Consider the following 25,316-nt stretch of genomic DNA (forward strand, 5'->3'; position numbering starts at 1 on the left):
ATGGCTTACTTTCACGTACGAGCTTCTATCAATTTACTTATGGCTTACTTTCACGTACGAAAATATGGGGTGTAACAATGGTCTTCTTGATTTTCCTTCGGGGCAGAGTGTTGTGAAATGGTGCCTAAGAAGCGGTTGTCAGAGATTGCGATGTGTAGTGGTTTCATAATCGAATCAGTGTTTCTGATATTGATGGCTCGAGAAAGATGATCTTCGAGGGGGCTTAACGTTGGTAGCAATTTATTAGTTCAGCTGCTACAGATATGGATTTTGATTTGAAGTAGTATTTGGGCAGCGAAGGATGAGGAAGGACATGGTTGAAGGTGTCTCGCGGTGGTTGAATTGCTAGCGGGCCAAGTATGAACAACAGAGGCTGAGAAGTTTCTTAAAGAGATGGTCTAACGAAGTGGGGGTGGCAGAGTAGCATATGAATTTTGTGGAAGGATATCCACATGCCTTGAGAAAAGTTTAGAGCGATTTGGGAATCATGGTGGATAGAGACTAGGTCTACGTATTTTATTTGGAATGGTGGCTACTGTGCTGAGGAAGGTTGAATATGACGGAAAGAAGTTGGCTTGGAGTGTTTGGGGGTGTAAGAGCTTGATTATCGTTATGGGATATGATGTGACTTCGAGTTAGAATGTATTGTCGAACTTTCAATTGATGTCAATAGGGAATGAACAGACTTGTATAGCCGATGGACGAGCATGGGCTCAGGAGGGTTTACTGATTTCGTAGTAGTGGTACCCAGTGCAGCGTCGTTGGAAGATGTCGATATGGAATTCCACATGTGGGTTATCTCTTGTGAGTAGGTTAGCGGTTGCACGATTTTGATGAAGTTTCTACGAAGAGTTCTACTTACTACACGGCAAAAGGTCGAATATGCGATTGTGGCTGATAATTCGGAATATTCATGAAAAATTTAACAAGAGACTATGAGAAATTTGGTGGGTTGACGCCTTGACGATGCAAGATTATGGTAATCGAGAAGCAGGAATATTTATGGGTTCTACATTTATCTGATGGTAGCTTAAAGCTAAGGAGAGGAGCCCATAGTCCACGATTGGATCGCGTGGTTGTCTGATTGTGTGGTTTCCGGTTATCGGTGCATTGGTGGATTAATTATGACTAAGAAAAGAAAAAATTAGGGGTAATTCGAGCAAAGAACTTGATGAATGGGTGCTATATTTCACCTTATCGATTCATGTGCAAGTTTGGAAAGACTCGGAGTTTATGCTTCTTGTAGATATGATGTACAAGGAAAAGAATTCATTCGGTGTCTTCTTTGGGAGTGTTCATGTGCTAACGGAGCATTTGAGTTTGATTACATTCGGGACAAGGTCAGAGTGGGTGACTCTCAACAATGGTTCTAATGGGTTTAAGGATGTAAGTGCAGTGTCTAAAGATTTTTGGGTTCGTTATGTGGCTGAAGATCGGGATTTTGCAGCAGAGTGTGAAAAATACTTGGAAAATTTTCTATGTTATCATCGGGTCTGCGGGAAAGTATTGGATAAATGGGAGAAATAGTTTTGGATTCGCGGAAGGTCTTTCAGAATGGGTGTACCAGTTGGAGATGTTATTGTGAGCGTGGAGAAGGTATGAGATAGTTCATGGATATTGAGACGGTGTGGTCTCGTGATTCAGGTCACTTGGGATGAGAGATGATTGAGTTCATTATGTTTTTAAATGGAGCTATTATTATCTCTAAGGCAAGTCAAGAGTAAATTGGAAGAAGTTGGGTCGGTTAGTAATGGTTTGAATCAGCATAATTTTGGCAGTGATCATTTCCTTCGACTTGTTGAGTTATACAGGTGGGTGGTGGTTGTACGTGCGGGCTTGACAGCCACCATAATTTGATTGATTTGGGAAGTATTTGATTCTAATGGCCTTGTTATGTGTAAACAGATCCCGGAAGAGTTATGGCAGCTTAGACCACGACTTGAGGTTTGTATTTTCTACGGTTATGGGAATTCAGGTGCGTGTTGCAATGGTTCTTCTAAAATGAGTTAGGTGAAAGGTTTCTATCCAATTAAGTGTTTTTTATACTAGGGGTTCAAGGGTCATGATGAAGTTCTTGTATTGTCACGTAGCGGCATGACAGGTGCAGTGAGCAATATGGAAATTGGAAGTTGAGGATCAAGGTTACGGTTCAGTTTTGTTAGGGATATCCCGAGCTCAGAGGAGCGGGGGAAAGGATCCAAAAGTTTTGAGTAAGCTAACATTATCTTAGTGTCCCTTGAGAATTGTGTCATGTGTAAGAGGCTTTGTGTATTGAATTGTGAATTCTTGATTTGCTTTACAGAATTAGTACGGTTGGTGGTATGGAGGTGCAGACTTTGCTACCTGGTGTGGAAGATCGTGGGAGCGTATCCCACGGGGAAATTGTATAAGTGTGACATGTTAGTCACTTGATTGTTAAGGATCGAAACCAAGTATGGGGATTCTGGTACTATCACTAATGCGAGAGTTTATGCCTAAATGGCGCTCTATTCATTTAGTTGTGGACTGTAGGAGTTTGGTCCAGATTGGACGACTGCTCGTGCGTGTCATGAATAGGGCCATTATTGATCCTTGAAAGGTTGTTGGCTCAGTATGGTATGATCAGAATCGGTTTGAGGTCTGTTGGTGGAACTGATGTGAATTGTATGCTCTACATCAGGTCGGGTGTGTTCATTCAGCATAGTAGTGTTTTGTGGAGGAATCTTCGGGCATTGAATGTTATTCCCATTGTCAGTTATTCCATGTAATATTAAATTATGCCAGGTGGGTTGTGAGACGACTTGATTATTCCCACATGTGTGGTGATCCCGCGTAGCTTGTAGTGTTATATGAGCAAGATGGCTCTCGAGATGCAGATTATTCATTGCACCTTAGTCGTGCTTGAGTTTTGTAGTGTATGGAATTATCTGTCTCCCTAGGGTTGTATTATGCATTTGGCGTGCTTGTGGTCGATATTCGGGCGTTTCGTAAGTGAAAGTATTAAGGCTTCATGGGTGTTTCATTATTAATTGTTATGTGAGGATCGGGTGGCATGCCGCCACGGATATTTTATTTGGATCGAGTGGCACGCCGCCATAGGTATATTATTTGGATCGGGTGGCACATCGCCACGGGTATGTTGTGTGGATCAGGTTGCGCACCGCAATGATGTCATGTTTGGATCGAGTTGCATGTCGCAACAGAGTCATAATTGGATTGGGTTGCACGCCGCAACAGTGAGATGTTAAGTACGCTTCCTTATACTTATTTTTTGTACCTTGTTTCCCGGCTCTAAGATAGAGACATAACATAGGTTGGGCTGTTTTATTCGTTACGCAGGTTGGATGGTTCTTTGCCAGAGTTCGTTCTTCCCTATGGGTCATATTCGAGTTGTAGCTAGTTGGTGCTTTGATGGAGCTGTATGAGATTTTAAATGGTGTTGGAGGTAGCTTATTGCCCGAGAAGCTTGTACTGGGTGAGACGAGGTTATTGGACCTGAGATCAGTGCGATCGGATTTATGCAGGGTTTATTAAAGAGAAAATATCGTTACTCAGTTCGGAATGAGGTAATGTTTCTTATCAAGTGGAGAGACCCCATGATCTATTGATTTGGCAGGTGGTGATGAGTTTCTACACATATCTTTTGTCGTGGCAGTATTGTGAGAGTTGGAACAAGGCTTATATGTGTTATGAGGTGCACTACGGGCATCAGATTCATAAAATTACAACTATTGTGGTCATAGGATGTTATTATGGGTAAACGACTTATGTGGTGCATGGTGTGATTTCAGCATAGATGCATGATTATGTTTTGGTACAGTGTGTAGTGATTTAGATAATGTTTGTACACTAGAATTAGGTCTCGTAGAGAATTCCGGATGTTGGAATTTGGTTCTAAGGCTTGTAGGCTAAGGTAGCAGGAATGATCTTCAGTATGGCTCGAGCTAATGTACTCACATGGGTTGTAGTGGCACAAGTAGGTGCACGAGGGGTCAAGCAGTGATTTCGGTCAACTCCGGAATAGTTCTTAGCACGTTCGAGGACGAACGTATGATAAAGTGAGGGAGAATGTAACGACCCAACTGGTCGTTTTGAGATCTAGTGCGGCGTTCAGCAGTTTGAGGCCATGAGTAGCTTCACTTCATGTTTTATGACTTGTACGTGTTGTCGGAATTGAATTTTGCTAAGTTCAGAGTCGATTCGGATAGAAAATTCTCATTTCGAAAGCTTAAAGTTGGAAGAGTTGACTAAGGTTTGACTTTTGAGTAAACGACCTTAGAATCAGGATTTGAAGGTTCCGATAGGTTCATATGATGATTCCATACTTGGGTGTTCATTCGGGTTGAGTATCGGACCGCCCGGGAGCATTTAGGCTCTTGTTGTGGAAAGTTGGCATTTGAAGGTTTTAGAATTTAATAAGTTTGGTTTGAAGTGGATTATGATGTTATCGATGTCCGTTTGGTATTACGAGCCTTGGGATAGGCTCGTGTCATGATTTATAACTTGTGTGTAAAGTTTGGCGTCATTCCGGGATGTTTAAGTATGATGCAGACGCGTTCGGCGAAGTTTGAAAGATTAAAGAAAGGTTTCGATCATCGATTTGTAGTTTGATGTTGTTTGGCATGATTTGAGGTTTCAATTAAGTCTGTATTGTATTTTGGAACTTGTTGGTATGTTTGGATGGGGTCCCGGGGGCGAGCGCGAATCGAATTGGAATCGGATCGAATATTGGACTTAAAGGATTTCTGAAGCTTAAGGCTTCTGATGTTATCGCACCTGTGAGACTTTGGCCGCAGGTGCGGTGTTGTGGTCACAGATGTGACATTTGGACTAGAGCTGGGATGGCCGCAAATGTAATGATATTTCCGTATCTGCGAGCCCGCAGATGCGAAGAATACTCCGCAGAAGCGGAATGCGAGCTGGGCAGCTGGGGTCGCAGAAGCGGAAGGTCTCAGCATGTGCGAGTGCGCAGGAGCGAGGGCTGGACCGCAGAAGAGGTCACGCAGGAGCGAAATTTGGTCCACAGAAGCAGATTTGCTTGGGCTTGGAGAGAACCACACATGCGATGGATTTTTTCGCAGGTGCGGCTGATGGACCGCTGGTGCGAAAGTCGCTGGGCAGAATGCTTGATTTAAGTGCGTGGGCTAGGCTCATTCCACCTCATTTCTCTCATTGGAGCCGGCCTTGGGGGCGATTTTGGAGTGTCATTCTATTCATCATTCGTGAGGTAAGTGATTCCTACCGTTGTGAGTTACATACATGGAATATATATGGATTTAAACATGAAAAATTGTGGAAGTTTTTGGGATTTTAAGAGAAAACTTATAAATAGGTATTTTAGGGTTTTGACCACGATTTTGGAAATGGAATTAGGAATGAATTATATATTTAAGTTTGTAATGTTATGGGTAATGGTTATCTTCGAAAATTTTTGGAATCCGGGCACGTGGGCCTGAGAGTTGACTGTAATAACTTTTTGAGCGGAATTCGGAATTGTTATAAATTAATTAAGTATGATGTTGGAGTATATTTTTATTGGGTTTTCATGATTGTTTGACTAGTTTGAATCGATGGGCTTTCTAATTTTATGTCCGGATAGACTTAGGACTTTATCATGTAATATTTGAATTATTTGAACTCATTCTGCTAGCTTAATTAATTGAATTTTATAATTGAAATTGATTTAGAATTATCACCTTGAGTTGTTGGCAAGTTACTTGAGAAACGGTAAAGGTTATATTCACTTTGTGCTCATGTACTATATTGTAAGCACGTGTCTCGTAATTCAATAAGTTCCTTCCTTTTTTGTGGAGCGGGCCGAACGCCTCGGTAGTATAATAGATGCATTTATGGTTCGTGTCGCTCGACTCTCGGCAGTGTACACATTATTCTGTATCGGACTGTACGACCTCGGTATAATCGTGCGTTATATCGCTATCATTCCGAATATTCACGAGATTATACTTCCATTGATGCCTAGCATTTTATATGGTATTCCTCATTCCTTTGATATTGGCACTTGATATTTTCCGAGTTGTTGAGATAGAATACGAGATTGAGAAGTTTATATCGTTAAAAGAATTTTGAAAGAATATGTTGGTTACCATTTTATCCCATTATTATGTGGTGCTTCATATCTTCTTACGATTTATCATATTGCTTTATTGGATCTCTAGTAAGTGTCGATGTCGGCCCCTCGTCACTACTTCTCCGGGGTTAGGCTAGATACTTACTGGGTACGCGTTGATTTACATACTCATGCTGCACTTCTGCACTAATTGTGCAGGATCTGACGGGTTCATTTTATGGTCATCTGGGCGCATAGGCGCAGCTACTGAGGAGAATTTATGGTGAGTTGCATTCCACGCTACGTATCACAACTCACGGAGTCTCCGTCGTACTATTTACTTTGTCCTGTCTTATTTACTTTTCAGACAAATGTCGTATGATTATTATACTCCTTAGTAAATGCTCATGCACTTATGACACCGGATTTTGGGATTTGCTAGTTGTTGCTTACGGATTTATATGTTATTATTGCTTTTCATTTCTTTTATAAAATACTACTTATGTACGTTCCTGTGGATTTAAAAGTGTAAATTTCCTTCCTTAATAAAATTTATGATTTCGAAAGTAATAAAATAAATAATTAATGTGATAGTTCACGGTTAGCTTGCCTAACGGCGACGTTGGGCTCCATCATGGCGTATAGCGGGTTTTAGGTCGTGACAAAAGTCATGTTTTTTTCTCGAAATCGATTTTTATGTTATGTTATAATATATATCCTCTATAACAGCACTTCACTATAGTAATAAAAAAAATACCGAAACAAATAAAATTATTATAGAGAGGTTTGACTGTATATATTTATTTTCGGAAAGGATTGTGGAAGCTACAGTACCATGGTCAAACTATATAAATTTAAGATGTGAATTTAGACGGTGATTCTCAACAAAAAAAAAAATACATATTATAAAATAAATAAAGATATTACAAATCACAACTTATTAAAAACCCTATTTTATGACTACCAAAAAAGTAAATGATATCGTACAAAATGGAACGTTTTTTAATTCAATTGAACCATTGTCGAACGAGTAGTCATTCTTATTAGCCACGGACATGTAAAGTTTGTAACTAAATAACTTTTAGTTACGCTATTTCTTGTCACAATATGTTACAGAAAAAGTTATTGCGTAAAATATTTAGCCTATATATGCATAATGTTATAGCGACTGCGATAGAAAAGTTCAAGTGGTATTAACTAATATTATGGCTTGAAATAACCTTAAGACACACCACCATTTCACATTGTTTCATGTTAATAGTTTCACACTCTACAAAGTCAACCTGTAGCCTGCTTTTGGTTAGATAACTTTGATATAAAAATCTTTTTTTGAGAATTCTTTCCTTCAACTTTATGTTTCTCAATCAAGAATATACAGATTGTACTATGTGAATCATGAAAATGATTTTAAATGAATTTAGTTGTTATTGTAATTGTTGTTCTCTAATGTGCTCCAATTAGTTTTAGGTAATCCTTCTTTGACTTTAAATAAAAATTAAAAAGGTGCAGAATGAAGTGTATTACATCTGCAGTCTCATATTTAGGCGCCTGTTAACAAAGAAAAAAAGGGCACCCCGTTACGCACGGCATCTCGCGTTTACGCACGGCATCCCGCGTTTACGCACGGCATCCCGCGTTTACTGGTATGATATAGACAGACTACCATAATGTAAGCATTAGTGGCTACTTCCACGGCCCGAACTCGTGACCTATAGTAGAAATAACACCATGTAGTCACTTTAAAGAGATGCTACTTAAGAATTAGCCAGTGCGTCCTGAATTTCAATTTTTTAGTTTAATTTTTCAGAACAAAAATGTCTTGAATTGTCCTTAACTTAAAAAATTTAATTTAAAATTTCACGACAAAAATAAATACTGGCTAATCTCTAAATAGCATCCCTAAAAATGGCTATACGAGCACTTGCCCGACCTATAGGTCACACTTTGTTAGCATTGAAACCACACCATAAATTTAGAACCAAAAACCAACTTATATTTTCAGTTTGATTCAGCATTTTGTAATGTTTTTTTTAATGATATATAAGCATGATTTAATTTTTCTATACAAAAACTCGATTTATGAATTTTATAAAATAAATCATCCATCAAATTAACTCACATAGCAATAGCTATGATCCCTACTGAAAAACATCATCCCTCTTCTTTCCAGAAACTTTAGATGCAAAATAGAAGATAGTAAAAGTTTGGAAATTTTATATAATGGAGATTAAATATGCAGCTAATGGCTGTCCACCATTTTACATCACTATTCAACATTTTTTTCTCTTTTTTGATAAGTCAACTCTTCAACAGTTCAATTGCCTGCCTCTTTTTCCTTTCTTTTCCAATGTTTTTACTCATGTTCCTCTTGTTCATATATATAAGATTCTGGTTGAGAATTTCAGATGTGTACATCTCCTATTTTTCTATAAAACAATCTCAGAAGCTGCTATACCTTCTCATGCATTCAGCTCGCCAAACCAAACGCCACGCCTCACAAATTTTGTTAAGAGTGCATGTCGTAGTTTTGAAGCTTGGCACCACGAAAAGATCCCATTAAAGTTCAGCGACAAGATTCATGAAACACTGATGACGAAGAGTTACAAGCTCATGTCCTCTGGTAAGAACCTCGCAAGAAAATACAGGCTGCAATAGGAGAGAAGGTAAAACTACAGCAGAAGTAAAAGAAAAAGAAAGGAAGCATATAACAGAATCGATATTCAGAATACGGTTTTTCTCTGTTGAATTATGTAATTATCTCATCTAAAAGCTTAAGTTGTTAGAGAGGATACTTTTATTTATTTAATTATATCTTCAACATGTTCTCTTACGTGCGGGCCTGATTCTTTATCCTGGGCCAATAACATGGATATTATTTCTAATAATGGGTGGCAATGAGACTAGAGCTCAAGACCCCTATCTACGCTGCTACCATCTTGAATTGTATGATCATCTCATCTAAAAACTTAAAACTGAAGCATCCTTTACAACAAATATGTAGAAACAGTGGATTCTTCCTTAGTAATTCTTAATATGGGTAAACGATACAAGTATCAGCTTAGTAGTATACTAGTATTATTGAATCTAAAAGTTCATATATTTTCATTTCTATAGTACAGATATACATTCAAAAAATGGATCTAGCTAAGGAGATTCCACCAGATGAAAAGCATGATTTTAAAAAAAGAAAAAAGAAACTGCTGATGATTACATGTAAAATTAACTATCAGAATTGATGTTGAAGTTTGAAAGAGATTATCTCACCTCGCAGACATGAAAGCCATACCAAAGAACACAGCTTTGACAGCTCGTTTCTGACCGGCATAGTCAAATGCCAATGGAAGCATCTCATGTAAGGTTAGAAATGCCATCACCCCACCCACTGGGAAGCACACAAGACCCGTTAGAGAATAAGTAATTCAAATTTATGTATATTTCTCCTTTCACCAGGAAACTAAAGGAAATAAAAATCATATCAACCTGCTCCGAGGAGGCCCTCCAGAATTTCAGGATTCAAGCTGCTTGGGAACAAATATCCTGCAGTCGATACATGTTTAATGAAACTATTGAATTCTGAACCTATTCACTGGTTCATATCTACTGCGCGTTTTACTTGAGATAAAAGACATGAATATAAGGTACTCACCCACAATAATTACGCCTAGGGGCTCTGCAAGACCTGAAAGTGTTGCCAATTTGAATGCCTGCCATTTACTGAGACAGATAGATTCTCCATATAAATTTCAACCGTGTAAGAAGAAAAAGATGGAATAGTACATATAATAATATGAGCTTTGCATTTTAATTTCTTCTATTCTAAAGCTTCCAGCAACTTTAGTTATGTGCATGTAAGTCTTATGATTTAAATAGCTTAATGTAAGTCTTATGATTTAAATAGCCTTAATGTAAGTCTTATGATTCAAATAGCCTTAAGGCCTAAAGCATAAGTATGTACAGATAACACAATACCGTGGTGAAACTACATTCATATGACTTCACAAAATTGAACTTAATATGTTTACATGCTTGGAATCAATAATTAAATCATTAGAAAGCTGACCTAATAAAAGAAACCGAGATTGACACAATAGCAAAAGATGCTACCATTCCTTATTAATAGTCATAAGATAGTCTACTAGGAATCATTACCTCTGTGTCGCAAAATAAACTGGAAGTGCAACAGCAACACCCTGCAACCAAATAAATCAGGCCCCGCAACGGAAAAAAGAAAGAAAAAAAGCACATACATTAACCCCTTCTCGTTTATCAAAATCAACAGTTGATGCCTTCCCTGGCATTGTCAATCAATCGACCATTCAATCAACTATGCCTCAACCCAACTCAGTTGGCGATTTGGTATAATATGGAAAATGTGAGAAAGAATCAAAAGTGCTTGATATGCACAGGTCTTATCCTGAAATATAGGTCATACATGGCTCTTGGATGAACTGATAAGCACATTGATTTTGTTATGATTAACATACTCTTTAACGGTTACACGCTTAATCAACAACAATCTGCTCAGCAGAGAAAGTTTGAATAAGATGTTCATAGAGCCAAAAGGGAATGAAACCAAGATTAATAAAGCAATCAAGTACCTACATATACACACACTATGATAGGACAAGATATCAAACATTATAACTGTAGTAAGGAGTTCACTAGTGGATTCTTGCACTCAAGAAACAAACAGAAACCAGGAAATAAGAGACTGGTAAATGTGAATGAAGTATACCTCTGGTATGTTGTGTAAAGCAATAGCAAGAGCCAAGTTTAGACCAACCCGAAGTCCCTAAAGAAAAGCATGATGAAAACTTTAAACAATTACTATATGTTTATAACTGAGATCTTTTGCTAAAAGGACTTCAAAATGTATTCTCATCAAACAAAACAAAGTTACTAACATACTCTTTCTGCAACTAACAGGTAATGTCTAGTCTTTGAGAATACCTAATTTTCCTAGAAGACAAACTATTTAGTATGGAATGTCATAGGCCTAAATAGAGCAAAATGGATAGAGATTATTCATATGGCCGATGCCAACTAGTTTGGGATTTGAGGTGTTATTCATTAATGAAGTTTTGTCACTCTTACAATTATTAACATAGAATTAAAAAAAATATTGTAGGTTGAGCGGCAATGACTAAAGTGATTGATAGAGAAGATTATAAACATCAGATAATCAAGAGAGGAGGACTACCTTCATTGATCCAAGGAACACGGCCATCCCTTCAGGAAAGTTATGCAAGCTTATGCCTGGATAGAAAAACCAATAAAATCATGTTATACATCTTGTATTGAATAGGCAATATGGATCAAATGCATATATCATTCTCTTTTATTTCCATATTGCTACTCCCTTCATCTAATTCTATGAAGTGTAGTTTAACAGGAAATGGAGATTGAGAAGTTAATTTGACTTGTATTGCATTTGGGTACAAGTAGCTCAAAATATTTAACTTGACAAATGACTTTTGATTGCCAGAAGTATGTGCAAGTAGTATAGAATCCTTATTTGCAAGAAAAGCCCCAAATATTTAGGAACATCTCATACTAGAAAAAGTGGTCCCTTGAATTGGACGGAAGAAAATTTGATAGGTAAATGAGCATCAATTCTGTAACAGAACGTGGGGCTGTTCCTTAACAACAACACAGCAACAACTATGCCTCGGTCCTAAAGAAGTTGAAGTCAGCTATAAAAATCCTCATTGACCACGTTACTCCATTTAAAATCACCTCATGCCAATAGGGACTGTTCCTTATATCCAAACCCCCCCCCCAAAAAAAAGCACGTGTTTGGGGGGGTGGGGGGTTGGGCGCTCCTGCACAATAGATAAATTATAGTAAAATACTATTACTATTCGGGAGTCAAATAGTTTTTCCTTTTACTACGATTTTCTCTAACTCTTTTTAAATATTTCAAATTATTAATTATGCTGCTTTATAGTACTTTTCATGTACTTTTCAAAAATATATATTTTATTTCAGAAAACTTGAAGAACTTATGTCCATATTCACACTGAAAATTAGGAATTTTTGACCCTAGTACTCGGAACTCCTTCCCATAAAATGGGACGGAGTGTGGTATTCAACTAACTATTGAGGAAAACCTACTTTGTACCAAGGAAAGAACCTTAACATATTACTCTGAGCATACACAAGTAATACCAATACAGTCCAATTAGAGACATTCTCTACAGACAATAAGGGATGAAGGGAAGAGAATTATTTAACTACAAGGCTTTGTAAATCTAACACCTACTAAAAAGTTTTAGCTTAATTGAAGGGTAAACTTAATTCAAGTGACATTGAGTAAGCTTGTAATATTCTTCTCATATCAGAAATGGATACTATTAAAAAGCATGTAACCTTGAACTGCAGCAACTGAACAAGACTCCGGATAAGATTACGCAGCTCTCAATATATCCCTCTTAACGATTGCTCGAGATTATGCTTTATTTGGGTGCAATCTACTTATTATCAATCTAAGTTAACTTCCTAATAAAACTTCCCACGAACGTGGAGTGCTACTACAGAGACATAAAGATGAAGAGTAAGCAAGATTTATTTTAAACATATATGTGCTCTTGCATCAAAATGTTTGTCATAAGACTCTGAAACAACAAGAAGCATAAAAAATAGGCTTCCACTCATAGAACTTAATCAGACCTAGTTCACAAACAGTTTTGAGTTCTCAAAATGAGAACTCAGAAGGAGGTTTACAGCATAAAAGAAAAACAACGAAGGCTGGTCAAATTTATGGGAATTATCAGCAAACAAATACAGCACACTGACCTACTGCTGTGATGATTCCACTAAATAAAACTTGGCGGCGATGCTTCTTCATCATATCCTTACTCCTTTCATCTCCGTCTTTCTGTTCTCAAGCAGAAAACCATTTTTATTCTAAACTACTTTTTGCATGAACGAGACTTTCTCGTGTAGAAAACAAATCAAAATCATACCTTTTTGCCTTTGGCACCTGAAATGGGTGCAAGCGTAGGTTCTGGGATGAAATGTGAAACAAGAGCAAAAAAGATAACTCCTGCAAAAAACTGATGGGCCAAAAGATTTGCAATTAACAGACAAGAACTATATGTTTCTTCTTTTGGTGGAAAACAAACCGATAAAATTCAGAATAAAACTGGAGATAACTCACCCAGAGGTTTCCCTTCAAAAAGCCGATGGAGTTTATAGCATTATGAGCTAAGTCAAAGAATGATATGCTGAGCATAAGACCAGCAGCAAATCCCTGCAAAATGGGAGAAACTATTCAAGTCTATACTCTGCTATGTACCTCTAACATTTATGCACACTGAACATAACGAGTTCTTCAAATCCCCGAAAGCTTAAAATCATCAGTAACTTAACAATCAAATGGTCCTTTTCTTCTGTTGAAATTTTAAATACTCAATCTAGAAAGGGAGGCCCAGTGCATTAAAGCTCCCGCTATGCGCGGGGTCCGAAGAAGGGCCGGACCACATTGAGTCTATTGTGCGCAACCTTACCTTGCATTTCTGCAAGAGGTTGTTACCTCTTTGTCACGTGGCGGCAACTCCTAACGTTGCAGCAAGACTCCCCTTCAAAATACTCAATCCCGTAATGAATATAAAATACTAACAGTAAACATATATGAAGTTAGCATGCATAAACAAGGAAGTGACAACCAAAACCATGAATCACTGAAATTAACCATTTCACTTCTACTAACATTCTTGCAAATACAATTAACAATCACCTGTAAAAGTCCTAGCATCTTCAAGTTAGGAGTCTGGCTAATAACCACAAAAAGTGCCCCTGCTCCAAAAAAGATAACAAATAATTTGATTCAAATCATTAAACCTTCTTAAGGGAGACTTCTCATAGCTTTAAACACTCAAGAAAACTGAAAACACACAAAAGAATATGTAAATAACCTTAAAGTAATAGCACCATCAGTCCTCAATGTGTTTTATTCAGTTTTTATGAGCGAAGTGCAAATTGTGTACAAAAATCAAATTTTTACGTTTACCAATATGGTTTTCACTAGAAAAGACACCAAGAATTACCAATGGATTAACCACGACACTTAAAAAGACCAAAACTTTGACTTCAATAACTCAAAATTAAACATTAATAAGAGCACATGTCAGGTTCTGATAATCAATGAACTTTTGCAAAGTAGAAAAATAAACTACTCCTAACCAAAAAAATAGCTTTTTTACTTACCTAGAGAGGTACTTAAGCCACCCAACATAGAAAGACCAAGAGCAACAAGAATTTGAGAATCCATAGAATACCCTTTGCTCCAAAACCCCTATATATTCCAAGAAAAGTCAATTTATCCCCAAAACAAATCTGGGGTTTTGCTCCTATTTTTTTCTGCTATTCTTTAGATGAAGCAAATGGGTGTTTGGAGATTGATATCAAGAATGAAAAATATAAGTTTTAGGAAAGAAGATGTCTCTTAAATATCAAATCTTGGAGACCCCCAAGATTAAAAGATTACTCAAATATATAAGTAGTAGCTCAGCTCAGTTCCCTTCAGGAGTGGGGCAAAGAAGAGAATATGTACAGTTAAAGAAAAGAGATTATGGTAATGGAGGGGTTCAAGATATTAGAAACTTTGACTTGTTGCTTTACCATATGGTGAGTTATTAATTCTATTGGATTCGTTTTGTACTTTGTCTGTTTGTCAGCAACCATTAATTGGTTTCTTTAGGATAATTGTTTAGTTTAGGAACCATGATTTATCTTTAATTGCAATTGTACCTTCTCGAGTTTTTAAAATTAAGTCATATTCACATTTTGTTGGGTAATTTGTAATTAAGAATTTAAGATTAAGTCAAACCATAGGTCATCGACAAAATTTCAAATGTTCTTGAAAAATGCTTAAATGGTTGAATATGTCACAAACTAGAATTTTTTTTTTAAAAAGATAGTGGCTATATTTTAAAACGTCTCAATATGTTTTGGGGAATCTTACATAAATGTCCCAAATAAGTCTCAATTACCAACATCTAACCATTAATCATAGACTTACCAAAACTAGTCAAACACATATAAAAATTAAAAATACAAATAAATAAGGTTCCTTCTCTCCAAGAATCACACGCAAAGATCTTCTTCCATATTTTTAAGAGTGACTAGCAACATTAAATGCAAGACGGAAAGAAAATTTCATTGATGGGGTAGCAAATAAGGTGATGAAATACAAAAAATATATATATATAAGATTCCAAAAATCTAAGCAAAAAAGGATATTTTTCAATGGGTATAGTTGAAATTTATTGAAAACATATAGATGAGTCAATATACAAAATTTGAGGAAGATTGTAGGTGATTTGGACTAATTTGGTATCAAAATTCATAGTTAAACTCGAGTTCCAAAAATTCTTCTGCAACACATGTATCTCACACATAGGTAGACGTGGATATACATGTGATACAAATATGATACATATGTGATACACATAACATTTTTTCATGTTCATCTTCTACTTCGAATTTTCAATTCATACCACCTCAAAACTCCACCAAATCATCCCAAAACTGAGATTCAAGCTCCTTACGATGTACCCAGTCTATTTTAATAATACTTACTCACAAAAAGCAAAATTTTGACCCTTTATTGGCTACAAATAGCTAATTGGCTAATATTAGTAATATTTTATGAATTGATCAATTTATATAATAAGCTACTTATAAATGGATATAGCTAGAAGTTTCCCTGTGTTTTATTTAGGCTTGGACAATTTATAATTGGTATTGTTGGTTGTTACTGCTTTCTTTTTTTTTTTCTTTAGCCGGGGATCTATCGGAAACAGTCTCTCTACCCTTAAGATAGAGGTAAGGTTTGTGTACACATTACCATTTCCAGACCCCACTCGTGAGATTATACTGGGTTTGTTGTTGTTGTTGTAGGCTTGGACAATTATTCACGGGGAAGTATACAAATAATCCTCAAAATGGATAGTGTTGAATTTTTGTCCCCGCTTAAACTTCAAGTTTAACAAGTATAGTCCCTTACTTTCCTCATGGGTAATACTTGTAACTTTTGACCTTAAAGTTCTGCCCGTGGGGCAAGCGGACGTCAAAAGTTAGAGATCACGCAAATAATATCATATTTTAATAATTTTTTGGTTACGCACACACTAATTATCCTGTTGGTCATGTTCTAACTTTTATTAGTACAATATGTGAGATAATTGTACGAAATTGAGAGAAAAAAATTGGATTTGAAGAACCAATCTCTCGTGTGTTCTTTTACATTGAGCTTTGTACATGTATATATATTATACACTTAACATATATATTTATTCCTCCCACATTAACCCACTAACTTATGTCTCCTTATATTATAATCATCTTACTAACCCCACTAATTTATGTCCCCTAACCCATTAATTATGTCCCCCTATATTCTAAACACATAATATGCACTATATTCTTCACCCTTCTTCTTCTTCACCCTTCTTCTCTATCTCTAAGTAAATCTCCATAGATTGTTAGAATTAGGATATGGTTTCTGGTTTCTTCTTCCCAACATCCCCCCTCAAGTTGGAGGGTAACTTTGTGACCCCTAACTTGCTCAAAATCTCGGAGTGAGAAATCCCAGAAAGTGTCTTTGTGAAGAGATCCGCCAGTTGGTATTTAGATGGAACAAAAGAAAGAGTAATTAAACCAGAAAGGAACTGTTGACGCACAAAATGACAGTCAATTTCTACATGTTTTGTGTGTTCCTGAAAGACAGGGTCACGGGCGATATGAATGGCTGTCTTGCTGTCAGAGTGAAGAGGTATGGGAAGACGTACTGGTGCAGAGAGATCTTCAAGAAGTCTAACTAACCATGTAAGTTCTGCAGTTACTCTTCTCATCGATCTGTATTCTGCCTCTACAGAAGATAGAGAGATTGACACTTGTTTCTTTGATTTCCAGGAGATGGGTGCTCCTCCTAGTGTGATGAAAAATCCACTTACGGACCTCCTAGAATCCTTGCAAGAGGCCCAATCAGCATCGCAAAATGCAAGCAAGGAGAATGAGTGTTTTGCTGAGAGAAGAATTCCTTGTCCTGGATCACAGCTCAAATATTTGAGCACTCGTAAGGCAGTAGAGAAATGAGACTTACATGGTCTCTGCATGTACTGACTGAGGGTAAGGACTGCGAAAGAAAGGTTAGGGCGAGTGTTAGTGAGATAGTTCAACTTGCCAACCAGATGACGAAATACTGTTGGATATTATAAAGGGTGCCCATCATCAGCTTGAAGCTTGGAGGAAGGATCAAGAGGAGAACTGACTTGTGGCAAATAAAATATATCAAATTTCCTCCAGCATATCTAGGGTAAATCTCCTTTGGCTTACAATAAAACCTTCATTTTCTCGTAGAATTTCTATCCCTAAAAAATAATGCATGTCTCCTAGATTTTTTACCTTGAATTCACTGTTTAGAAAACCCTTGATATGCTGAATTTCTTCCAAGTCCTCTCCAGTAAGCAGTATGTCATCTACATAGACAGCTAGGATAGAAATCAGGTTTCATGTCCGTTTAAAAAATAGTGAGTAATCGTTTAATGATGAAGAATACCCTTTAAAACTCAAAGCTCCTGCAATCCTAGCATACCATTGCCCGGAAGTTTGTTTTAAACCATACAATGACTTCCTTAGTAAACAAACATGCTTAGGACTAGGAGGTGTTAAGCCTGCTGAAAACCTCATGTACACCTCCTCTTGTAGATCCCCATGCAAAAATGCATTGTTGACATCTAATTGGCACACATTCCAATCTCTTTTGGCTGCAATAGTGAGTAAACACCTTATGGTTGTCATTTTCACCACTGGTGAAAAAGTCTCACTATAATCTATTCCTTCTCTTTGGACATCCCCCCTGACCACCAGCCTTGCCTTCAACCTTTCAATTCTTCCATCCGACAAATATTTTACCTTGTACACCCATTTGCAAGGTAGAGACTTGTTTCCTTTAGGTAATTCAACCACATCCCATGTGTGGTTGTCTTCTAGAGCTGTAAGCTTTGAATTCATAGCTTCTATCCAACATGGATGTTGACAAGCCTATCCAAAACTATTAGGTTCTGTGAGAGTAGAGAGGGATTGCAACACATGTTGATTATTGGGTGACAGAGAAAAGAAATAGAATTCCCTAGGCTTACTTGGTTGAGTGAAACAAGTTGTTGCTACATTTGTGAACATGATATTACTGCATACATAATCTTTCAAGTAGGTTGGTTGATTGGAAACTCTTCCTGACTTTCTCAATGGTGTAGGTTGCTTGGGTATAGAAACATGTGAGGTAGTGTGTGGTGTATCTAGGATAGATTGAAAAGGAATTGGGCTAGTAGACAATTGGTGATGAGAGGGAGTGTATGAAGAACTTAGTGATGGTAAGGAGAAAATATCACAAACTTCAGGTTCTAAAGAGATGGGTGAGGATTGATTCTGTGATGAAGGTGAATATGTAGGTTCTGTAGTAAATATTGAGCTTAGGAATATAGGATGTTGTGATGTGCTGGTTTCAATAAAAGGGAAGTGTGATTCATGAAATTTCATATCCCTTGACACAAATACTCTTCCTATGGACAATTCCAATAGCTTATATCCTTTCTGATGAAGCGGATAACCAAGCAAAACACAAGCAGTTGCCCTATCATCTAACTTGCCTCTTCCATGGGCTATTGTAGAAGCATAACAGAGGGATCCAAAATTCCTTAAATGATCATACTTGGGTTTCTCTTGAAATAAAACCTCATATGATGTGTTTCCTTTAAGGACACTAGAAGGCATCCCATTAATAAGATGTGTGGCAGTTAAGATAGATTCACCCCAATATGACATGTGTAGCTTGGATTGAAACATTAACCCTCTTGCAATCTCTAAGAGGTATCTATGCTTCCTTTCAACAATTCCATTCTGTTGAGGGGTTGCTATACAAGACAGTTGGTGTAGAATTTCTTCTGAAGATAGGAAAGTTGCCTCTTGTGTACCTTTTCCCAGTTCTAATGCATTGTCAGATCTTATCATTCTGACTTTCACATTGAATTGCCTTTCAACCATAGACAAAATATTTAAGCATAGGAAAAGCATTGCTTTTTGCACTTAATAAAAATGTCCATGTTCCTCTACTATAGTCATCTACTACAGTAAGGAAATATCTAAATCCATTGTAAGTATTTGACTTATAAGGTCCCCATGTGTCTACATGTATAAGTTCAAATATATGTTTGGATTTTATGCTACTGACAGGAAAAGGATTCCTGGTTTGCTTAACCCTATGACAAACATCACAGATAAACTCAGAATTTGACTTACAATGAAGAAAATCTAAATGTTTCATTGCTGAAAATGGAAGGTGTCCCAATCTTACATACCAAAGTTTAACATCAGGAGTACCATTAACTTGAAGTGGACTAGAAAAAGAAACAGAGTGTCCTAATCTTACATGCCAAAGTTTAACATCAGGAGTACCATTCACTTGAACTGGACTAGAAAAAGAAACAGAGTGTCTCAATCTTACATGCCAAAGTTTAACATCAGGAGTACCATTAACTTAAACTTGACTAGAAAAAGAAACAGACTTTAAAACGTGATTTCTTTCTTTTGGAATTGAAGGTACATTACTACTGAATAACCCCTTAGACTTAAGGCTACTTGGTTCCAATAAGTAGAGTCCCTCTCTAACTTCACCAAAAACTTGTGGACTCTTCATTAAAAGGCCCTGCAACACACACCCAATAGATGTGAATATGACATCATACTTGAACTGAATACAAAACCTATTAACTGATAATAAGTTATATTTGAAATCTGAAACATGTAACACATTGTTCAGGATATGACCTGGCAGAATAGAAATACTCCCTATATGAGTAACAATCACCTTGAAAGAGTTAAGTAAACTGATATTCAAAGGTACAGGAAGTGGAGTTAGAAACATGAAAGAATTAGGATCAAAACACATATGCTCTGAGGCACCTGAATCAATGATCCAGGTTTCTAATTTTAGACTAGTAAACACTGAACCTGAGTATTTTAGAATAGTACCAGCAACTGCATTAGCATTGATTCCTGTATTTCATGCCTGTGCTAACTTTGTCTGCTTATACATGTGCATCATTTCTGCAATTTATTCCTTACTGAGTTGCTGTCCAAAATTACTGTTGTTGAGCTCAGTGCTTTGTCCTGCTGAATTCTCACGTTCATCATGTGTTAGGACTGTATTTCCTTTAATTTGAGTTTGATTACCTTTGTGATTGGTGAACTTAAAATCTTCTGGAAATCCAATAATTCTATATCAATCCTCTTGTGTATGTCATATTTTTCTACAATAAGTACAAAACACATTTGGATTGTACTTCTTTTTCCCTTTAAACCTTTGCTGAAATTTAACAAACTTTTGCCCTGAGTTATTATATTTGGGTGATATGGTTGCTCCTCTTTGTGTTTGGCTTCTAAATTTTTGATAATTCTTCCCTTGTCATGTGATCATAAAAGCTGCAAAATCAGCTAGAAGTTGTGCATTAGGCTGCTTGGCCTCTCCAGTTGCCATGACTGATACTGAATCAGAATTAAAATGTGCATTTGCATAAACTTCTCTTTGATTTTCATCTTGCAAGAGAAGTGAATAAGCAATATCCATTCTAGGCAAAGGGTTTATCATGAGGATATTTCCTCTTGCTTGTGCATAGATGTCATTTAATCCCATTAGAAATTTGATCAATCTCTGATCCTCAAGAAACTTAGTCAACTTTGCCTTTCCTTCACAAACACAAACACATGAGCAACATATGATAACATTTAAAGCATTTAATTCATCCCACAGTCGTTTGAGCTTAGTGAAGTATGCTTCAATATCACTGTTTTTCCCTGTACTAAACCTGATAACTCCTTCTGCAGATGATAAAGCTTGGCTCCATTTGATCTCCCAAATCTCTGCTCCAAGCTGTCCCAAAGTTCTTTTGCAGCTTTGGAGTATATCACATTGTCTGCAATATCCTTTGAGAGAGCATTTAGGATCCAAGAGATGACCATGTCATTCACACAACTCCATTGTTCATGGTCTGGAGATAGACATGCTCCATTGATGAAACCAAGTTTCTTCTTGGCTAACAAAGACAGGAGAATAGATCTCCTCCACCCTGGGTATCCTCTTCCATTAAACATAGTGTTGATTAGAGTCATTCCAGGTGAATCAGAGTTGTTGAGATGATAAGGGTGATTGACATCATAGCTGACTGGTTTTGCAGCATTGTTCGTATCACCCGTATACGTGATGGTTGTTTCAGACATTTTAGGTTATTGATTATGATGATGAATCTGATGTAAATTGACTTGATGGTTGGACTGTTGGATCGAACTTATTGCTCTGATACCATGTACGAAATTGAGAGAAAAAAATCTGATTTGAAGAACCAATCTCCCGTGTGTTCTTTTACATTAAGCTTTTGTACATGTATATATTATACACTTAACATATATATTTATTCCTCCCACACTAACCCACTAACCTATGTCTCCTTATATTATAATCATCTTACCAACCCCATTAATTTATGTCCCCTAACCCATTAATTATGTCCCCCTATATTCTAATCACATACACATAATATGCACGACATTCTTCACCCTTCTTCTTCTTCTTCTTCTTCTTCTTCTTCACCCCTCTTCTCTATCTCTAAGTAAATCTCCACGGATTGTTAGAATTAGGATATGATTTCTGGTTTTTTCTTCCCAATAATAATTCTAACTACCAAAGCTTAAATCTCAATATGTATGTATGAGAGTCGTTTAATTTTTTCTTTTGCAAAACCCACCTAAGTTCAAAAGCTCTAGGTAAGTTAATATGTTAATAGTACGCGGAGTTGTTATATTTTAAAGTCTTAGCCTTTCAAAAATGGAAGTCGAAGAAGTATGAAGCTTTACAACTTCATTTGCTCAAATCAAAATTCTCGAATTACAGATATAGACCTCGAATTATTTTGAAGACAATGAAATTCGAATGATATGATTTGTATGTTGTAATAAATGGATATAATTAAAAGCAAAAAAAATCATTGTTTGTAAATGTAATTAAAGGCAATAAATACTATTAATCAAATTAAACTATATCACAAACCATGAATTAAATGATGTTGACAATGCATGGAAAATACATAAAAGTATGGCTAAATTTCTTAGTTAAAATTAATTGATTATAGTAAGTCAATAAATGACAAGAAAAAATGTACTAATTATCTGTTCTAAAGAATTCCCTATTATGAGAATTTTTTTATAACACACTCTATCCCTCTTATTTGTCTCTTTTGCTACTATTTTCTTTTTCCCCACAGTTTAGGAAAGAAATTATGGGAATTCATGCTTTTTTTGTTCAAATAATCACCGAGAGAATTACAAGATTCCAAGTGTCGTATATATATTGTTTTTTTTTATGTAGAAGATAGTTCAGGAAAAAATCGCTGACACTATTTTGAAACATAAAAATAAATATACGAAAACACAATAAAAAAGGTATCTAGCAAGGGAAAATAAGAATATACATACTTTTTCCTCTTTGATGGTAGCTTTCGGATTACAGTCAAACCTCTCTATAACAACCTCATTTGTTCCGAATATTTTTGGATATTATAGCGAAGTGCTGTTATAGAGAACATATATTATAACATAACATGAGAATTGGTTCCGGAAAAACTTAACTTATATAGTGAAGTGTTGTTATACAGTGATGTTATAGAGAAGCTGATAATTGAACAACAAAAAATTGATCTCATCAAAAAACTTATTTTTAATGACATTTAACAGTCAAACTAAAGCACGGAAACTTCTAAAGACTTCTCTGTCTAGTCTTTTATAGAACCAAAGCGGAGGTAATAAACCAGTATTTTATTTTTCATTTAATAAGGACTTATAGTTGGAATATCCATAAACACATAATTGACCCTAATATTTTTGTAGTTTCAGTACTTCTATATACAAAATAGATATATTAAAATAGTTAATAATGGGAAGAAAAAAAAAAGTATCATTGCTATGCTGATCAACAGCCGACTGAAAAAGTTATCCCAGAATTGGAAAAAATGACTGTTTAATTGGGAATTTCCTTTTTAAGCAAGTCCAGAATCTCATAAAATCTTCTTCGTCTTCCCTTTTTTTCTCTTCTTATAACGGTTGTCTCCGGGCTAACTTATGCATGCCTTAATTATTTTATCAAGCACCTGCTACTTCCGATCAACACAACACAGATATGATTTATCTTTTTCCCAATGCTAATAAGTTGTTTTCAAATTGGAAAAAAACTCACTGTTCAAGGGCAGTACCCATTGAAGTTGTGGCCGGTGGGGAAGCACAAATCTCGACTTCAAAGACTATGATTCAGTTCCTAACTTATCAAACCTGAAGTTGCTTCAGAAACTAGCTCATACATACTCTCTATCGGGGGCGAAGTTATGTTGGAATTGACCACCCTTAGTCGAAAAATTATACCACGTATAAGATAAAATATTACTTGTTATTGATTAAAAATAGACTTTGAACACTCTTACATAACCCATTGACAAAGGATACCCTTAGTGAATTTCCTGGTTTCGCCACTACTCTCTATGCAGATAACCTGATAGAACGATAATAATCTCTTTCAACCTCCAGTAACCATAGGGATTCATGGCATGTTTAGCTTAAAATTAACAGCTATATAGATGAACAATTAGGAATGCAAAATTTGGTATACAAGTATAGAATAAGACCACAAAGGAATGGCACAAGGTAGGTTATCACCGCTGAAAATAGAGAAATTACTTCAAAGCGCTTCTTTCATTAATGTGTCCTAAGCAGCACGAATTCAGATTAATCGGCCAATTCATTCCAACTACGGAATGTTAGCAAAAAAGAAGTACAGAATAAGGGTTTATCCTACGCACAAAGTGCATCTCAACTAGTGCGGGAAAGAGGGGAAGAGTGGGCATATTGCTTCTCTTTACTTTTTCACAAAGAGCTGTATCTACGCCTTAAGCCACAATTAGGCTCCCACCATTCAAAACAATATAATAAATAACACATCTGGTCTTCGCAACTAGTAACAACAATGAAAATCAGTCAAAAAGGGGCATTTGGAAAATAATTAAGCCCAGAAAAGATAAAGCATAAAGTGTTATAAAATAAAGACGGTAAAGTAAAGAAATCGAATACAAGTATAGAGAGAGATTGATATATTATTCAACTTCAAACTCATGTACATAATAAACTGAATTCTCCTCTATTTATAGAAGAAAGAAAGTTATTGTGTAAGCTGCTACTGCAAACTGCTGTGTAAGCTGTTGTGCAAGCTGCTTGTAAGCTGCTACTCTAAGTTAATGTGTAAGCTGTTGTGTAAGCTGCTTGTAAACTGCTACTATACCAAATATAGATAATCTTTTACTAGAGGTAATATTTATCCATAACGGATTACCGAAAGGATAAGCTTCTTCAGGAGGCTTATTTCCAATAGAGTACTAAATAGATAAACATATTTACGGTAGAGTCAAGCTTATTTACAACGGAGTACTAAATGAACATCCATAATATAATATATTTATAACACTCCCCCTTGGATGTTCATTAAAAGATATTGTGCCTCGTTAAAACCTTACTAGGAAAAACCCAGTGGAAAAAAATCCTAGTGAAGGAAAAAGAGTACACATATTTAGTAATACGCAATTCTAGCTGCCTCATTAAAAACCTTATAAGAAAAACCCATGGGAAAAACCTTAGTAAGGAAAAAAGAGTACAACGCGTATTTCACTCCCCCTGATGAAAACCTTGTTCCAAATATTTGAGCTTCCGCATTCCAATCTTATATACCATCTTCTTAAAAGTTGAAGTTGGCAAAGTGAACAAATCTGTTGGATTGTCCCTTGAACGAATTTATTGCACATCGATGTCACCATTTTTCTGAAGATCATGTATGTAGAATAATTTTAGTGAAATGTGTTTCGTTCTAGCTTCTTTTATAAATCATCCCTTTAATTGGGTTATGTATGTAGCATTGTCTTCGTATAATATTGTTGGTTTTTTATCACATTTCAACCCACATTTTTCTCGAATAAAATGAACTACTGATCTCAACCATACGCATTCTCTACTTGCTTCATGAATAGCTATTATCTCAGCATGATTTGAAGAAATAGCAGCAATAGATTGCTTTGTGAAGCGCCATGATATGACAATACCTCCACATGTAAATACATACCCGATTTGAGATCGAGCTTTATGGGGATCGGATAAATAACCTGCATCTGCATAACCAATA

At 36.3% G+C, this 25,316-nt stretch overlaps 2 protein-coding genes across 2 annotated transcripts; both read right to left on the minus strand.

Annotated features, from left to right (window-relative positions):
* Nucleotides 1–8,242: 8,242 nt before the first annotated feature.
* Nucleotides 8,243–14,641, minus strand: LOC107795188 (zinc transporter ZTP29). Its single transcript, XM_016617773.2, has 12 exons — nt 14,255–14,641; nt 13,785–13,843; nt 13,206–13,298; nt 13,012–13,101; nt 12,842–12,923; nt 11,247–11,302; nt 10,782–10,838; nt 10,196–10,236; nt 9,693–9,760; nt 9,527–9,583; nt 9,311–9,428; nt 8,243–8,692 (listed from the first exon to the last, which is right to left on the minus strand). The coding sequence occupies exons 1-12, from the start codon at nt 14,316–14,318 to the stop codon at nt 8,647–8,649; spliced, it is 831 nt and encodes a 276-aa protein (XP_016473259.2). The 5' UTR covers nt 14,319–14,641; the 3' UTR covers nt 8,243–8,646.
* Nucleotides 14,642–20,513: 5,872 nt separating this feature from the next.
* On the minus strand, nt 20,514–21,325 carry LOC107795190 (uncharacterized). Its single transcript, XM_016617775.1, has 2 exons — nt 20,914–21,325; nt 20,514–20,794 (listed from the first exon to the last, which is right to left on the minus strand). The coding sequence occupies exons 1-2, from the start codon at nt 21,323–21,325 to the stop codon at nt 20,514–20,516; spliced, it is 693 nt and encodes a 230-aa protein (XP_016473261.1).
* Between the last annotated feature and the right edge of the window lie 3,991 nt (nt 21,326–25,316).

The sequence above is a fragment of the Nicotiana tabacum genome, chromosome 9 (assembly GCF_000715075.1).
Source record: "Nicotiana tabacum cultivar K326 chromosome 9, ASM71507v2, whole genome shotgun sequence".
NCBI classification, from domain to species: domain Eukaryota; kingdom Viridiplantae; phylum Streptophyta; class Magnoliopsida; order Solanales; family Solanaceae; genus Nicotiana; species Nicotiana tabacum.

Excerpts from the sequence above, each read along its gene's own strand:
- LOC107795188 (XM_016617773.2), bottom strand. The coding sequence starts at position 14,318 with ATGGATTCTCAAATTCTTGTTGCTCTTGGTCTTTCTATGTTGGGTGGC. Across the intron at positions 12,924-13,011 it reads CAGGTGCCAAAGGCAAAAAG|AAAGACGGAGATGAAAGGAG; the intron begins GTATGATTTTGA and ends GCTTGAGAACAG. Across the intron at positions 11,303-12,841 it reads TGGAATCATCACAGCAGTAG|GCATAAGCTTGCATAACTTT; the intron begins GTCAGTGTGCTG and ends TTTTCTATCCAG.
- LOC107795190 (XM_016617775.1), bottom strand. The coding sequence starts at position 21,325 with ATGTCTGAAACAACCATCACGTATACGGGTGATACGAACAATGCTGCA. Across the intron at positions 20,795-20,913 it reads TCTGCAGAAGGAGTTATCAG|GAAAGGCAAAGTTGACTAAG; the intron begins GTTTAGTACAGG and ends GTGTTTGTGAAG.